The sequence below is a fragment of the Lontra canadensis genome, unplaced genomic scaffold, assembly GCF_010015895.1.
Source record: "Lontra canadensis isolate GAN:19392208 unplaced genomic scaffold, GSC_riverotter_1.0 scaffold249, whole genome shotgun sequence".
In the NCBI taxonomy this organism is placed as follows: Eukaryota; Metazoa; Chordata; class Mammalia; order Carnivora; family Mustelidae; genus Lontra; species Lontra canadensis.
Genome location: NW_022631243.1, coordinates 191459 through 207806, shown reverse-complemented (window position 1 = coordinate 207806; position 16348 = coordinate 191459). Strand labels below are relative to the sequence as shown.

Genomic DNA, 16348 nt, shown 5'->3' with positions numbered 1-16348 from the left:
TGTGTAGACAGAGGTATGCAGATCTACAAATATCAGCTCTGTAAAACAACTAAAAGCGTAAGTCACACTAATATGTCTTTTAAATACAAAGATGAGCATACAACATTTATTAAAAACTTACCATCAGAACTTGTGAGGACAAAGCTTTCTGCTTGAGTTTGTTTCTTTATGCCTAAACTTTTTGGAAACCAGTGAAGATCTATTGGGTAAATATCATCGGGAAGCTTTACTATTTGACTTGTTTCACTGGTTAGCAAGTTCCACTTCACTATCTGGTGATCATCACTACATGAATACAGTTCTTCAGCCGTAGTCCAGCCCACACAGCTTACTAATTCTTGATGTGTCACCATGTTAAGGAGACACACAAAAACCTTAAATCATAATAAAATAATTTGCAGATGCAGATTATAGGAAAAAGATAAAATAGAGTCAAATGTTTCAAGTTTCTAAATACATTTTCATTTCATGACTTTCATATTTTTTCCATATAAAGGAAAATAAGCATCTATCAACACAATTGCAAGAAGAATGGAAAGCAAGAATCCACATGCCAAAAGAGAAAAAAAAGAAAGATCTGACAACATGAAAAATTTTAAATTTTGTTACAAAAGATTCCATAAATAAGGCCAGAAGATACACAAAGACATTTAACAGATCAAAAGGTATGAAAGGATATACACTAAACTGTTGGGGGACAGGTGAGAATAAGGAACTGTAATTTTTAAATCTATATAGATCTATATCATATTAGAAGAAATATGTATTATTTTGATAAGTTAAAAAATTCAAGTGTTAAAAGAAGACCGAAATCTAACAGTAAAATACCTGCTTAAATCACATATTATAATAACAATTTACCTAGGAAAAAACCTACAGCCTACCTGCCAAAATAAAATCTTAACCAAACTTTTTGACATTAAACCCAGGAAACAATTCAATTATAATTTACAGCACCTACATGATGCATAGCACTGGATAAGATATGAACCCTAAAATTCCTACTTTATTTAACCCATTTTTTTCGGCCTCTGATTTATCAGGAGGATTTCTATAAATTGAGGAGCTCAGGTAGCCCTCTGTTCCTCCATCAGAACAGGCTGCTTACCCTAGCAGAACTGTGTATAAAGAGAAGGCATTTCAGTTTGTCATTTAAGAGAAACCTTTCTCTTTCATATATCTGGGTATCTGTATTACCAGATCATTCCTAGTTGGGTTATTTGTTCTCTTGCTATTTTGTATAATCCTTTTACCTCCTCCTCTTCTCACTAGTGCTTTTTATTGGCTTTTCTGAACAATCAATAAACTCCAAGGAAAAAGAAACAATGTGCTATAATTATTCTGGAATGTTCTAAGATTTAATACTTCAAAATGACAGCGTAAGCAAATAACCAAAAGGTAAAAGAGAAATTATAGGAAGATCTTTAGAGTCTTCAAAAATAGATAACACAGTAGCATTGGAATATTCAACATATAAGCTAAACAAAAGGGCCTGGATATCACAAGACCATTACTAAAAAAACTGTTCCAATATAATTGCTATGGTCTAAATAATGTTAGATAAAACGTAACATTTGGAAGGGAGAATGTTAGATAAAACCAAGAAAGGAAGAAAATACACAAAAACAGCACACCATTCCAAAACAAAAACATTAAGTTTATCCTTGTATAAATTGCTGTAAGTGCACATCAGATGTGTGTGATAGATCTTTAGCCTAACGGGTCAACTAAGAATACGGGAGAAATGAGGGGACTGACAGATTCAGAAAGTTTAAAAAACTGTTATACTTCAACTTGAAAAGGTAAAAGCAGACTACAGACAGAGTCAAAATCTGTTAAGACTGTATGGCATGAACTCTTGAGAGAACACTTTGAAAAGACAGTAAAAAGGATTTAAGGAGAAATCAAAGGAATTCTATTTCACTCAATAGGTTAAATAAGCAGGATAGTATAAATTTTAAAAATTTGATCAAATACCTAAACAGTGCTTTGCTATCTCTGATGAAGGACCACATTTTTCTCTATTTCAAATCTGTATCTTATAAGATAAAATAAAAATTAATTATTAGAAAAATGATCTTATATTTGGGTATTATGACAATGTCAAATTGCAGTAAGAATTTACCTCTTACTTTCTAATTTCTGTACTTACCCTTTCACAGACCTGTAATAGTCTACAGTTGATTCTTATAGAAGCACTAATCTAAATAACTAGGGATGAAGGTAGAGAGACCTGTCATATCCTCTGATACATATAATAGGATATTCCTGATAACACAATATAGAGTCACGCATTTGAGAAAATATTTATAATCACTACCTTCCCACATGAAGTAATAAAGGTCTCACTGCTCAGATTTCCCCGGCTTATCCTCCACTTTATCAAGAGTATGAAGAAACAGAGCAAAACTCAGTGAAAACATACTAAATCACACTAGCAAAGAAGTTACTTGGTAAAAAAAAAAAAAAAAAAAAGCCACTCTTTAGGATCCTACTAGACTAAACAAAAACTGTGTTTTATGCACTTAAGCACAGTACTTAAATAAAGTAAGAAAAATGTCAATAAGAATTTGAAAGTAAGATTTAGAGCAAATAGTTTGCTTTGGAAAATTACCTGCAACACATGATCTCAAATATTTCAAAAACAATTTAGCTAAATTACCATTAAAAGAATGAAAAGAAAATCCACTCTATAACTAGAATACAAAATAGGAAACTTTTAACAATAGATGATCACAATAAGGTTTATAAGTATCAAAAGGATATGTTTTGGTTCTTTTAAAAGAGATATCTTCAGTCTCATGTCTCCACTTTCAGCAAAATTTTAAAATGCAATTTGATTGTATTCACTGTAAAAATAAAAGTTGGGGGAAAATATAAAATCTGTATTAAAAACAAACACATGTACACAAAAAATAAAAGCAAACAAAACATTTTAGCACTCTTAGGACACCAAAACACCTTTAGTACTGTTGGCATCAAATACATGGAAAGAAGAAGAAAACTAGTCAGTATGCTAATCCTGCCAAGGAGTGACTAGAAGCCTTGGATGGGACTCCAGAGGTCCTCTACAACCTGCCTGAACAGTATACAAGTACAGACCACCACTAATTCTGAGCGGGTAAATAATTTCCAAAAGCTGTCCTAGGGCCAAATCAAAAGACTCTGTAAACTGGGAACCCCTTAATGGCAGATCATTATTGGTCCTATTGAATGGTACATTAGAATAAATTCCTAAGGTCTAATCAAGGGATCAAGGCCTTAATTTTAATGGCTTCAATTCTGGAGCCCACATGTGACTATTATGACATCATCAATCTGAGGTTTACATTCTGTTGGAGACAGAAACACTGACCAACAGTTATGGTTGTCACAGTAGCAATAAGAAAAATAAGTGAGTTATTTAAGAAAGAGGTAATAAATCTCTTATAAAAGTTATATAAAAATTGCAATGATAATTTGCCAAATAAAAATATAGAAAAAGAATAATACTCCCCCAAATAACCTTGTCATCACAAGATAAAAATCACATGGAATTTCCTCAAAAAATTAAAAATAGAACTACCCTATAATCCAGAAGCACCCTACTGGGTATTTACCCAAAGAATACAAAAACACTAATTCAAAAGGAAATATGTACCACTGTGTTCATTGTACCATTATTTACAATAGCCAAATTATGGAAGCAGCCCAAGTGTTAACTTGACAGATGGATAAAGAAGAGGTGGTGTATGTATGTGTGTGTATAATGAAGTATTAATCATCCACAAAAAAGAATGAATTCTTGCCATTTGCAACAACATGGATGAAACTACACAGTATTATGCTAAGTGAAGTAAGTCAGAGAAAGACAAGTACCATATGATCTCACTCATATGTGGAACTTAAGAAACGAAGCAAACAAAGGGAAAAAAAGAGACAGAGAGACAAACCAAGAAACAGATTCTTAACTATAAAGAACAAACTGGTGATTATGAGGGGCGGGGTTGTGTGTGAAATAGGTGATGAGGATTAAAGAGTACACTTACCGTGATGACCAATGAGTAATGTACAGAATTGTTGAATCACTGTATTGTATACCTGAAATTAACATAACCCTGTATGTTAACTATACTGGAATGAAAATAAGAAACTTAAAAATATATATATAAATTAGAACACCTGGTGGTTCAGTCAGTTAAGCACCTTTTTTTTTTTTTTTTTTTTTAAGACAATGTATTTGAGAGTCAGAGAGAAGCAGACTCTCCGCTGAGCAGGGAGCCCAATGTGGGACTTGATCCCAGGACTCCAGGATCATGACCTGAGCCTAAGGCATTTGCTTAACCAATTGAACCACCCAGGAGCTCCAGAATCTGACGCTGGATTTCAGCTCAAGTGATGATCTCAGGGTCCTGAGATCCAGCTCTAGGGGGATTTCCAAGCTCAGTGGGGAATCTGCTTGAGATTCTCTCCTTTTCCCTCTGCCCCTTCCCCTCTCTGAAACTCCCCCACCACTCAGTACACATGCACACTCTCTAAATAAATAAATAAATAAATAAATAAATAAATAAATTTTTTTAATTACTCTTAGGCACCAGGGGGTTCAGCTGGTTAGCAGCCAATTCTTAATTTTGGTTCAGATCATGATCTCAGGGTCCTGGGATTGAGCCTAGGATCAGGCTCCCCACTCAGTGGAAGTCTGCTTATCTCCCCTCCCTCTGCTCACTCTCTCGCAAGTAAATAAATCTTTTTAAAATTTTTTTAAAAATAAATTACTCATATATATATTTGTAACTCATATATTTATTTATAGAAACAAGAAAATTGCTAAATTGCCTAAACCTAATTTATAGTTACAGAATTCTTTCTGAGTAATATCACTAACTTAAAAAGAAAAAAACAAATGAAAGTGTAATTAAAGGAAAAAATATCTCTTTGCCCAGTAGAAAATTACTGCTAACTACATCAAAGGAGCTGCTGAGTACAGATAAGTATTCAGTGGACCTCCCTTAGAAAATTTCTCATTCTCCCAAATCCAAGAAGACTTTTAGATCAGCAAAGTGCTAAATACAGCTGTATTTCAAAGCACCTTTTTCACTTATTCTGCTCATTAATTTGTTTGATTGGGTGGGGGTGGGGACTGTTAAAACCACAGGAAAAAATCTTAAGATTTATGGTCAACCAACATGCAACTAGGGTCAGAAACACTTATTTTCCAGTTAGTTCACTTAGGGAGATTTCTGTCCTTCTTCAAAAGTATGAATCTATGTATAGTAGCCAGACCAAGAATATGCTCTCTCTGAGGCACACCTTCCAGGGCTTACTTTTTGGTCTTTGGGAGCACCTTTAGCACCTTTCTCAAAACTCCTTCCTCCTTTCCATCAGAACTTCTCCTAATTATAGGGGAGGAAAAGAGCAAAAGTACTTACAAAATCCTGCTTTTTTCCCACAATGATTCAAATTCACCAAGCTTATAAGGATTTTAAAACAATAAAGGCAGACAAATTGGTGCTTCTGGAAATGACAACACAATAGATAAGAAAATACATGTAAAATCTGAATATACAATTGCAATCAGAAACTTAAAAGATCTTTGGCAAAGGCATGATGTATCCTACATCAAAATACCTCAAATTGTTGAAAACCATGACAATTAGGAATAATTCCTCACCAAAGAAATTATAATCCCATGTAAATAGTAAAGGCAGTATGGTTTTGTTTTTTTTTTTAAGATTTTATTTATTCATTTGACAGAGAGAGAGATCACAAGCAGGCAGGGAGGCAGGCAGAGAGAGAGGAGGAAGCAGGCGCTCCGCGGAGCAGAGAGCCCGATGCGGGGCTCCATCCCAGGACCCTGGGATCATGACCTGAGCCGAAGGCAGAGGCTTTAACCCACTGAGCCACCCAGGCGCCCCGGCAGTATGGTTTTGATAAGAAAGGTATCTGCAACCATTCAGAAACCTGGTGCCAAGGAATCAGAGCAAGGCATTCCAACACTGGGAAGATTCTCCCTTGCTCAGAAAGATATTCTATCCTATTTAGCTGAGATCATGTGCATGAAGGATATGTGCATTCTAATATGAGACTGGATAGTAGAGTAAGGGAAAAGAAGTATTAGAGCATTGCCAATTTGAGGAAGTACAAAGCTTCCTGAGGACTGCATTGAGGCTTTTTTTCCACCCAAAGCCACGGTCATCAAAGCTGATCAGTCAGTAGTATTTGGGGAGAGGGAGTGGCTGAGGTGGGGGAGATAATAGTAAGAAAATCTCTACAGTATAGCTAACTTGATCTACTCTGCAATTTTATATGAGAAAATGATGGGAGCAACTATGCCTTTACCCCTAAAAATCACTGATAAGTTGTTTTTGGTCCAGTATAGGTCAACATTTGTGGGGCTTAAGAAGAAAAAATGGAAGGGATTCCTGGGTGGCTCAGTTGGTTAAGCATCTGCCCTCACCTCAGGGATCAAGTCCCGCATTGGGCTCCTTGCTCAACTGGGAGTCTGCTTCTCCCTCTCTCTCTGCCTGCCACTCTCCCTGCTTGTGCTCTTTCTGTCAAATAAACAAATAAAATCTTAAAAAAAAAAAAAACTAAACTAAAATTCAGATTGGAGTTTTAAGTTTTATTTATGTGTCAATTATATCAGATTTTGAGAGAGAATGTAGACATTGGTAATGATAAGGTAGGTTAAGATTGTGAAAGTGCGGGGTGCCTGGGTGGCTCGGTGGGTTAAGCCCCTGCCTTCAGCTCAGGTCATGATCTCAGGGTCCTGGGATCAAGCCCCACATTGGGCTCTCTGCTCAGCAGGGAGCCTGCTTCCCCCAGTCTCTCTCTGCCTGCCTCTCTGCCTACTTGTGGTCTCTCGGTCTCTCTCTCTCTCTCTCTGTCAAATAAATAAATAAAATCTTTAAAAAGAAAAAAAAAAAAAAAGACTGTGAAAGTGGGTATATGAGGCCAAGGAGCTAAGAGGCCAGGGAATGGAGTGTAATGATTTGTGGATATTAAATCACTGAGAATAATGACAATAATAGTAGTAGAGGATAAAGACAGCTAGGTGCTCAAATATTCATTGAGGAAAAACTGCAGAGATCTGCAACTGACTACAAAAAGGATAGAGAATGGTTTAATCTGGTAGGACTTGTTTAAAGGGACTAGGGAATTATAAAGAGAAAGAGAAAAAGAATCCATTGTCCAGATACATCAGTGAGAAATAAGGCCTTTCGACACATGGGATCATGGGAGGCAAACAGCCTCCACTTGAAGGGGCCATGGGGAAAGCAATTTCCTTAAGAAACAACAAGATTTAAGTTAGACTACCAAGGTAAAGGGATCATTCAGAGTAAAGGCTGAGAATGCAGATTTGGCCAATAACATACTGTGAGTTCCAAAAGGTAGAATGGTAGGATTTATGGGGAGGAGTTAAGAGTTTGGGACAGATGGTAGAAAATGGTAGAAATGGCGGGCTGTCCTCCAATATTCATTCATCCCTCCTTCTGTGATAGAAAAATCTGAGTTTTTGCTGTACACCGGCCACCTAGAATAAAACTATGTTTCCCAGCTGCCTTCAAAACTAGATGTGGCCACACAGGGCATTAATTCTGATACCCATGTGGAGATGGTACATCATCATCAACCTAGTGGCCCAATCTGGGATTTACATTCTGTGGTTAACCACAACAGCAATACGAAAAGTAAATGATTTTCCTAAGGAAGCCATTTTATGAACTCTTACAAAAGTTTTATAAATCACAACATAATTGATAAATAAAAATTTGAAAAATAAGAGTAACACTCTCCATGCTATGTCATCAAGGACATGTATACAACAGTAACAAGATAGAGCCAAGATTCTTGACCTTGTGGAGAGTCCATCAGTTTTTACCACCTTTTCTGTGACAGAAAATAAAGTTTTATCATGTGTAAATTACCATCATCAACAGCTAAGCCCAGTAACAAACTAACCTAGGGAATTAAGAGTCTTGAATGTGGAGATTGAGGTAAACATAGATAAAAGGCATGCTGGAATAGTCCCAGTGGTCTCACAAGGGAGGGTGGATAATCAATTTAAACTGCAGCCATCTTCCTGGAACTGGTCTCTAAGGTAGTTTGCAGTGTTGATGCAGTTTTGTAAGGGAAGAAGAGGCAATCTTCCTAAGAGTACATGGAACTCTGCGGGATTCCTTTTCAATCTACTGGGGTGTTAGGCTTTACTTCAATGGGTAGTTTAGGAAGGGAAAGGAACTGCAGAGTTACAGAGGGAATAAATTTCACCAACTTCTTGTCCTAATTTTCCCAGCCTTAAACTCTGGGCTCCGTTCTTGTACCTCCTCTATATTTACACTACTGCCATGGTGGTATCACCCAGTTTCATGGCTTAATATAAATTCAAACATATTGACTGCATAGTGACAATTTCCAATTTCATATCTCCAGTTCAGACCTCTCCACTGAACCTGATTTTATATCTAACTGTTTATTTGACAACTTATCTGAATGTCTAACAAACATCTCAAACTTGAGATCCAGATGAAACTGCTGATCATTCCTCTAACAGCTCCTCTCATGGCCTTACCAATCTCAGTAAATGGTAATTCCTTTCTTGTGGTTGCACAGGCCTAGAATTAGAATTAGAATTATCACTGACTCTTCACTCACATCCCAACTCCAAGTTTTAAAAATCAAAACTTTTACACTCTATCTTCAGAATATCTGATTTTTGCCACCCCCACTGTTATGACCCCAGTTTAAGGTGCTATCATTTGTTGGCTTGGATATAATAGCCTCTTAATTGGCCTCTAACCCCTCATCATCTATACTTACCACAGCAGCCAAAGTGACTGTTTTAAAATAGATCATAGCACTTCTCTGCTCAAAACACTACAATGACTTCCTATCTCACTCAAAGTTAAAACAAAGTTCTTGCAACAGTTCAAAGCTTTTCTTACTCTGGACTCCTCTACTGTAATGGTTAATTTTATGTGTCAACCTGGCTATACAACAGTGCCCAATTATTTGGGCTAATCTAAATGTTGCTATAAATGTATTTTTTAGAAGTGATTAACATTTATAATCAGTCAACTTAGAGTAAAGCAGATTTCCCTGCATAATGTGAGTGGCTTCCATCTAATCAGCTGAAGGCCTTATGAGGAAAGACCACTATTTCCTCAAGAAGGAATTCTGCCTCCAGACTGCAACACAGAAATTTTGCCCAAGTTTCTATTTTTTGGACTCAAGACTACAACATCAACTCTTCTTCTCTGGAGAGCCCTAATATATCCTAATATTCTCTGACCCTACCTGATTCCTCTCTCTCTCTTCACTCAAACTGCTCCAAATACACAAACCTCTTCTTTTTCTAACATACTAAGAATGCTCCTGCCTCAGGGCCTTTGAACTTGTATTCTTTGACTGAACTCCCTGCCCCTAGGTAGCTGCATGGCTTACTCCTTTTCCCTCCTTTATATCTCTCCCCCCAAATCACCTTCTCAGTGAAGCCTTCCCTGTACACCCTATTTAAGGCCAACTGCCATACTATGCATTTTACTTACTGTTCCTTTCTAAAATGTAAGCTTCCTAAGTACAAGAACTTTTGTCTATTTTGTCCATTCCTATATTCTCTGCATCTAGAACAATCCTTGCATACTCTAAAATGGAATCAGCAGCATAGGTCATAAGGGTAGAAGTTAAAATCATATAACTGTACATATTAAGCTATTTAAGTGTAGAGATTAAAGGATGAAATAGAATAGTAGCTATAAAGGCCTTTTTAACTAGGGTAAACTCCAGTATGTTTGGGGACAAAAGAGAAGGAATCAGTGGAGAGGGATAGATTGGCAATACTATAGAAGCAGAAAATAACTAAGACAACACAGTCATCCATGAAGTCACTTGATCAAGGGCACTGATAAACATATAAATTAACAGTTCACAGAAACATAAGTACAGATGGTAAGCGGGTGATCAAAAACATGAAACAATGCATAGCCTCAATTATAATTAAAGAAATGAAAACTAAAACAACTAGATACCATTTTTCTGTTATCAGAGTGGTTAAAGGCAAAATACTCAGAACCCAGTGCTGACATACGGAGAAACAGAAACACATACATTACTGAAGAACAGGTAAATTACTGCTAATGGTCATTTATTCTTGTTCTCTACCCCAAATCTTTGACTGGTTTTCCTATACTTGGGTAATCCCCTATCTTACGAGTCCTTTTCTCATTATAAGAAACATTATTTCCTCTCTAGCCTTCCTTATAGCTAGACAGAGTAAGTACCCTAGGCTCTGCCAATCTGACACATCTGTGCTAAACTTTGTTAGAAGCTATGATTCAATGGAAGTATTCTATAAAAAATCTAGCCTGGGAAGAATCGCTAGTCATAGGAATTTATCACATACATAAAAATGTATATCAAGATATATATGCAACTACATACACCTGTTTATTACAGAACTCTGTATACTTCCATCAAAAACTAAGTTTAAATGTTCATCATGGATTACACACTCAGCTTGTGGATATATGTGTTTATAATGTGGAAATGAATTAGAACCAAGAAACTAGAATTCAGAACTAATTTTGAGAATTTGACTTAACCATTATACTAACTGAAATAATCCAGTTAGCGTCCAAAAGGACAAATACTGTATATTCGACTTATATTAAGTACTACAGTAGTCAAATTCATAGAGACAGAAAGTAGAGTGGTGGTTGCCAGGGGCTGGGGGCGGGGGGGGGAAGAATGGGGAGTTATTCTCTAATGGCTACGGACTTTCAGTTCTGCAAGATGAAAAGAGTTCTGTGGATAGATGGAGATGATAGTATAACAATATACTTAATGCCACTGAACTATACACTTAAAAATGGTTAAATGGTTTACAAAAAAAAAAGAAAAAAAAGAATTAGATTTAAGAATTAAAACTAAGAGGGACACCTGGTTGGCTCAGTCAGTTGAGCATCTAACTCTTGATTTCGGCTCAAGTCATGATCTTAGGGTCATGAAATGGGGGCCGGAGCTAGTTTCTGGGCTTAGAGCAGCGTCTACTTGATATTATCTCCCTCTCCATCTCCCTTTGTTCCTCCCCCTGCTTGCACTCTCTCTTTCTCTCTCTCAAATAAATAAATACATAACCAAAAAAATCTTATTTAGAAAAAGAATTAAAATTAAGAGGTAGTGGAGATTCACAGACCTGTACCCCTGGGGGAAAAATATATATATATATATATGTTTATAAAAAATAAAATTATATTAAAAAAAAAAATTAAGAGGTAGAAGCACTAACAAGATGAGAAAAATTTTAGGCAGGAAAGAGGGAAGGCATAACATCAATTTATAGATAAGAAATAGCAGATAAGCCTCAGGAGTGAACAAGAATGTGAAGAATAGATAAGTCACAAGAGCTAAATCATCAGTACATTTATACCAAGTTCTGGGTCATTTGCATACTGGCTAGCCCTTGGGTATTGATATTAAAATGAATGGTTTGCTTATGACTATCCAAGGCCCTATTTTTAAAAGTGCAACTTTTATGTACAGTTTTCTAAACTGATAGTTCTGATCAGATTCCTGTGATTCTTTCCCAGGAGAGTATGGAGGGAGAGAGAGGAAGGCAGATATTTTTACTCAAGTTGCCTTGTCAAAAAATCACTTGCAGACTAGAGGTAGGATCTCTTGCATGTCAGAGAAGAGCGAGGCAGGCGCACCATTTCCAGAGACAGATTCAGAGACATAATAAGCAAAGAAAATAGGCTTGCAAATGGCCATACAGTTCAATTACTGAAGATCTTTAACCCCCATCCCATTCCAATGCCTCTATGCATTTGCTAAAGTATATGTATATACTGCGGTATTTACATTTCCCTGCAGTTCTATCCATGATTATATCTAGATATTGCCAACCAGACTTTTAATATTATTCTTGTTTGCTGTATCTGTAAACCTTTTACAGTATGGCCTAATAAATTCTAGCCAGTAAACCATGAGATTCTCAAATCTCAAATACGTAGTCATGTTTAATTCATCCTTTTAATTCATCAGCTAGCATAAAGGAATCACATTCAACAATATGCCAGAGTGCTGTGCAACTACCTAGAAAATGAGATGGGAGTACCTGGGTGGGTCATTGGGTTAAGCAGCTGCCTTTGCCTCAGATCATGATTGCCAGGGTCCTGGGATGAAGTCCCGCATTGGGCTCGCTGCTCAGAGGGGTGCCTGCTTCTCTTCCCTCTGTTTGCCGTTAACCCTGCTTGTGCTCTGTCAAATAAACAAGTTTTTTTTAAATAAATAAAAATTTAAAATGAGGCGAATCTGTGTGTGTTGAATCTGTATGTACTCATATAGAAAGAGGTGTATAATGCTAAATGACAAAAGCAAAGTTCATGGCAGTATAATATAACACAATCCTTTTTGTGTAAATAAAAAGGACTATATTTAAGCTAGAAGATTCTAAAAGATTTTTCTGGGAAGATATGCAAGACAATGGAGACCTTTGTGAGGGTAGGTGCACGGGGATGAGAAGGGAAGGTTTTAATTATCATTTTAGGTTTCTGTACCATTTGAAGTTTTTACTATGTTCATAGTATTTTACTTATCTATACATTTGTATGTTTAGTACAGGATTATCTGAGTGATAAGACTATGGCCCAGTTTTGTTGTCTTCTTTATGCATTTCTGCATTTGAAAAAAAACTAATGTTATTTTTCTCATAGGATCACCATTCTAATTCCCTTCAGTCTCTACTGCACTTCACCCCTTTTTATTGAAACTTTTACCTACTGATCTTCCAGATACTGTATTGTTTTCTTCCTTATATAAAATATGTCTAATAATATCTATTTCACAGGTTGGTTATAATTAAATGTATGTAAAATGTCCAATGAAGTGCCTGAAACATAGTAAAAATTACATAACTGTTTGCTATACATAGTTGAAAATTGGTGTTTTTTGTCACTCTTCCTAGCTACAAAGAATTTTTCTCTTTGGAACACCCACTTCCCCACTTTTAGCCCATGTGGCTTCAATGAAGCCAGCACGAAAGAGACTTAAGCCAATTAGAACATTCCATTCCCTTTGCAGAGACTGTTTCACAGGTGGCCCATGACTTTTATTCAAATAAATGATGGGGAAGAAAAACTTCCCTTTTTCTCAAGACAATTTAGATTAGGTTTTCTATCACCTATAATCTAGAATCCATCCTGAGGCATTACTATAATTATTTCTCTTCCTAGAGTCTAAGAATGGACATTTTCTGGAGCTATCCTCACTTTACAACCTTAAAAAACTAATCTATTTGTATGTTTTATTCATTCATATAGCACTGCCTCATCCTATTTTCTTTCCTATGCTATATTCTTTGCCTCTGCTCCCACTGGATATATCTTTCCTAATCCCGACTGACATGAATAAAAGCAAACTCATTTTTCAAAACAGTCTTTCCCCAAAACACTATTCCACTTCCTCACTTCCTATTTCTTCTGTTAAGATAGGTGAAAATTTCAGGGAGCCTGGCTAGCTCAGTTGATTAAGCATCTGCCTTCAGCTCAGGTCAGATCCCAGGGTCCTGAGATAGAGCCCCACTTCAGACTCCCTGCCTAGCAGGGAGCCTATTTCTCTCTCTCCCCCTGCTGCTCCCCCTGCTTGTACTTTCTCTCTGTGTCAGATAAATAAAATCTTTAAAAAAAAAAAAAAAAAAAGTGAGAATTTCAATAACATTCATGTACTAATATATAATGTATAATGTATTTATGTACATATCACATGGATGCATATATATATTATGTGTATGTATAACAAATAAAATGTATAATATGTAAATGTATAATAACATTATATTATCAAGAGGAATAGTCATTACTATCTGTCCTGTTCTACAGCCAATTTATTAATCTTTTTTGTAAGATTTTATTTTTAAGTAATTTCTACACCCAGTGTGGGGCTCGAACCCACAACGTGAGATCAAGTGTTACATGTTCCACCAACTGAGCCAGCCTTTTATAATTGTTTATATTGCTGTATTTATAATCCTTTTACAGTATGGCCTAATAAATTCTAGCCAGAAAATCTCAAATACGTAGTCGTCTTTAATTCATCCTTTTAATTCATCAACTAGCATAAAAAATAATAATATTCAACAATATGCCAGAGTGCTGTGCAATGATCTAGAAAATGAGATGGGAGCACCTGAGTGGCTCAGTGGTTAAGCAGCTGCCATTGTCTCAGGTCATGACTCCTAGGGTTGGCACCCCAAACAATTTATCAATTTTGAACAATGTTCTCTAAGTATTTATTCATTACTTATATAAATTCATATTTATTTATTTATTAGTTAATATCCAATTAATCCAAATACTCACAATTAACTAAAAACTTGAGTCATATTTTTAAACATTTATCCACAAATCTAATATCAGACTTTATGAAATGCTGAAACTCATTAGAAGACAGATAAAAAAAATATATTATGATGATGACAAAACTTAAGTATGCACTTAAAGAATTGCAAATGTGGATTTGAATTCTAACTCTACTATTCTTTTTAAATTTATTTTTATTTCTTCCTATGTGGTACAATTTCACTTTTAAAAAGTAAAAAGTGAGGGTTCTTTTCTGACTGCCTGAAATTACACATAACAGTTGTTAGATGATTTTGGATCAGAAAGAGGAGACTTGATTATACTTTACCAAATGACTGTTAAGTTAGTCCATCCCAATCTGACCAGATTCTTTTTATAACTAAACTCTGTTATTTTCATGAGAAGTATCCAAAATATTGGAAGGGATCAATCAAGACTTTTTCTTGTGATTCTAATCTCTTCTCAAATCACTTCACTTATTCTAAGCGTCCTACTTTCACTTTAGATTTAGGTCTACTCTGTAGCTGTTTGTTATAAATATCTTTTCTACATTATACAACCTGGTTTAAGCTATTTTGAAAATATTTCTTCTGAGTAGAGCATGGTTAGGTTGAACTAAATCTAAATCAACAGGTTACTTAATTGATTTATTGAAATTGCATTTCTTTCTCATCTGTCATTAAGACCTACTGCTGTTTATAGCAATCATCAAAGGCAGTAAAACTAGGAATTATCCATAACTTGTTTTTCTTTTTTTCTCCTCATCACTAGTTCGGGATTCACCAACAAAGAATATTATCCGACTAACTTTAGGTGTTTCGACTTTTAAACCTTAAAATCTTCAGAAGCTATAGATTTTTCCCCCCAAATGTTCCTGGATTTTTTTCCATTCTACTGTGTAGGCATTTCTCCCTCCACATGGAAGACTGTATACTAATAATTCAATACAGCCATGCCTCATGTAAGTCTTTCTCCTCTTTAACACATCCCACTTAACTACTGTTACTTTTTTTCTTTTTTAACCAAGCCATTCCTTAGCTCAAAATTTTTCTAATAAGTGTTTCCTCTACATCATATCTAACATGCTCAATCTGGCTTTCAAGACCCTTCATAAGCTGATTTTCTAACTTGACATCCCATTATTCATCCTTAGCATATGCCCTAATAAGGTCAATGTCATAAACACAGTAATATCAAATGCTTCACATGTGTGCTAGACAATTATAAATAATCCCATGAGGCAGACATTATATACTGATTTTTATAATAAATATTCTCAGAGAGATTGATAAAGTGAGTAAACTGTCCAGGCACGTAGCTAAAAAAATGATGGGACTTGGGATTTTCTTATGGTACATCTTTTTACTACACCATCTCCATGACTCTTTTACATCACTCAGTTTGGTCTAGTCTTTGCTTTTTTCACGATTGATATCTCTCTGACTCAGGTTTTGTAGTGTTTTATAAACTTTGAAAATTCAAGACTCCAGAAGCTTTCAAACAGAATCACTACATTTTCTTGATATGCCTACCAGCCAAAAAATTTTTTTCATTGAGTTTTACTGTCTGTAATTTGTCTTATGAAAACAATAATTTTTTCAACTTAAAAAATAAAGGTATACTATTGGGTGATGGGCATTAAGGAGGGTACCTGATTGTAATAAGCACTGGGTGTTATATGAAACAGATGAATCACTAGATTCTGCCCCTGAAACTAATAATACACTATATGTTAAGTAAATATAGTAAGTAAATATAATAATAAATAGGGGCACGTGGGTGGCTCGGTCGGTTAAGTGTCTGCCTGGGCTCAGGCCCAGGTCGTGATCTCAGAGTCCTGGGATTGAGTCTGGCATCTGGCTTCTTGTTCAGCGGGAAACCTGCTTCTCCCTCTACCTGCAGTTCCCACTGCTTGTGCTCTCTCTGACAAATAAAAATATTTTTTAAAAAGATAAAAAATAAATTAAAAATAAAAATAAATAAATAAATGTGTATTCTAGTACCGAGTCAAT

General features: G+C 35.7%; 1 protein-coding gene across 12 annotated transcripts in view; it reads right to left on the bottom strand.

Annotated features, from left to right (window-relative positions):
• LOC116862492 (intraflagellar transport protein 80 homolog) overlaps nt 1-16348 on the bottom strand; it is a 117364-nt gene that overhangs the window by 99881 nt on the left and 1135 nt on the right. For 2 of the 12 annotated variants that reach the window (XM_032849799.1, XM_032849810.1), the window contains exons 1-3: nt 12095-12143; nt 2767-2849; nt 122-343 (exon numbers count right to left, since the gene is read on the bottom strand). The exons of 1 other annotated variant lie outside the window; for it this stretch is intronic. In XM_032849799.1, the coding sequence (XP_032705690.1) occupies nt 122-343; nt 2767-2803 (259 nt within the window). In that variant the 5' untranslated portion in view covers nt 2804-2849; nt 12095-12143. Of the gene's footprint in view, nt 1-121; nt 344-2766; nt 2852-4028; nt 4081-5303; nt 5373-5408; nt 5494-8551; nt 8569-12094; nt 12144-16348 lie in introns of those variants that run through there. 9 more of the 12 variants (XM_032849800.1, XM_032849803.1, XM_032849805.1 and 6 more) reach the window with 9 other exon arrangements.